Source organism: Calidris pugnax, unplaced genomic scaffold, assembly GCF_001431845.1.
Source record: "Calidris pugnax isolate Ruff unplaced genomic scaffold, ASM143184v1 scaffold1450, whole genome shotgun sequence".
In the NCBI taxonomy this organism is placed as follows: Eukaryota; Metazoa; Chordata; class Aves; order Charadriiformes; family Scolopacidae; genus Calidris; species Calidris pugnax.
In genome coordinates, this window is record NW_015092020.1 from 5,429 (window position 1) to 7,313 (window position 1,885).

The 1,885-nt window shown below is 49.7% G+C and overlaps 1 protein-coding gene across 1 annotated transcript; it reads right to left on the bottom strand.

The window, feature by feature from the left end:
• Positions 1–135: 135 nt before the first annotated feature.
• LOC106900200 (olfactory receptor 14A16-like) lies at positions 136–1,050 on the bottom strand. Its single transcript, XM_014962189.1, has one exon. It carries the CDS (start codon positions 1,048–1,050, stop codon positions 136–138), a length of 915 nt encoding a protein of 304 aa, XP_014817675.1.
• Between the last annotated feature and the right edge of the window lie 835 nt (positions 1,051–1,885).

Sequence of the window (1,885 nt, forward strand, 5' to 3'; positions counted from 1 at the left end):
AAAAAAAAAAAAAAAGAAAAATAATACCCCCCACAAAAGAAATATATACACACATGAGGAAAAGTCAATCCTGCCTTTTCCTGATATACAGTGGAAGCCCAAGTATTGGGCCACCTTATTTAGTTGAAATAGATCCTATTTCAATAGTTTCCAGAGGGCATGCTTGATTTCCTGGTTCCTCATGCTGTAGATGAGGGGATTCACAGCTGGAGGAATAACCGAGTACAGAACTGCCACCACAAGATCCAGGAATGAAGAGGACATGGAGGGAAGCTTCAGGTGAGCAAACATGCCAGTGCTGATAAACAGGGAGACCACGGCCAGGTGAGGGAGGCACGTGGAAAAGGCTTTGTGCTGTCCCTGCTCCGAGGGGATCCTCAGCACGGCCCTGAAGATCTCCACATAGGAGAAAAGAATGAAAAGAAAACAAACAAAAGTTAAAAAGCAACCAAATATAAGAAGGTCAACTTCCCTGAGGAATGAGTCTGAGCAGGAGAGCTTGAGGATCTGGGGAAGTTCACAGAAGAACTGGTCCAGAACATTGCCCTGGCAGAGAGATACTGAAAATGTATTGGCCGTGAGCAGGAGAGCAGTGAGAAACCCAGTGCCCCAGGCAGCTGCTGCCATGTGGACACAAGCTCTGCTGCCCAGGAGGGTCCCGTAGTGCAGGGGTTTGCAGATGGCAACGTAGTGGTCATAGGACATGATGGTGAGAAGATAAAGTTCTGCTGAGATCAAAAAGACAAGTATAAAGACCTGTGTAGCACATCCCCAGGAGGAGATGGCCCTTGTGTTCCAGAGGGAATTGGCCATGGCTTTGGGGACAGTGGTGGAGATGGAGCCCAGGTCAGTGACAGAGAGGTTGAGGAGGAAGAAGTACATGGGGGTGTGGAGGCGGTGGTCACAGGCGATGGCAGTGATGATGAGGCCGTTGCCCAGGAGGGCAGCCAGGTAGATGCCCAGGAAGAGCCAGAAGTGCACGAGCTGCAGCTCCCGTGTGTCTTCGCATGCCAGGAGGAGGAACTGGGTGATGAAACTGCTGTTGGACATGTGCTGCTTCTTGGCATGGAGGCTCTGTCCAAAGAATAAAAAAAGGAAAAATATGACAGAACTCTTTAGGGAAAAGCTCTCAATATTTCATAGAAATCTTCCCCCAAGTTGAAAGGCATTTCCTGTCTCTGGTTCGTGCTGGCTGAGTGTGGTGTGAGGAGCAGGACCTCAGCCTGTGTGATGCTGAGGAGTCAGCTTTGCTCTGCTGCAGTGGGTTCCTGAAAGCTGCTTTGTGACAGCTTCCCACTCACAAGGGATGTCAGATGGAATCCACCTTTAATGCAAAGTTCATTCTCTGCACTCAGGACTCTCCAGAGCGTGGGCTACAGAGGAGAGGCTGACCATGTCCTTATAATATTTTTTTTTTTATTTTATTTTCCACCATCATATCTGATGATAGGTCTTCTGAGGGGTAGAAATCCCCATTTAAATGTCAAGAGTGTAGAGACAGGACAAGCAAAAGGGCTCAGCTCTCTGTGGCTCAGAGCAGAACCAGGAGAGCTGCGTTTTTTCCCATCTGCCCTGCGCTCTCACTTGTGCTGCCTTGATGATGACTTCACACACAAATTGCTCTTTTAAAAAATCTAAACTGAACTGATATGGGAGAAGGGGAGCACTGTTGTAAAGGGCATATATACAAACTCTTCTCTGTGCCAGCCCCGAGATGGAGCTGTGATGGAGAGAGCAGGACACAAAGGCTCAGCCCCCCCGAGGATCCTAGGGGAGAGCGGTGCCTTTCTGGGGGCAGCTCGCAAGGCCAGCAGGAGAGGCAAAGCAGACAGGCAGGGGTCCCGAGGGTGGGACGCTGTAAAGAGAGAGTCAGCTCATTGCCCAG

Excerpts from the sequence above, each read along its gene's own strand:
- LOC106900200 (XM_014962189.1), bottom strand. The coding sequence starts at position 1,050 with ATGTCCAACAGCAGTTTCATCACCCAGTTCCTCCTCCTGGCATGCGAA.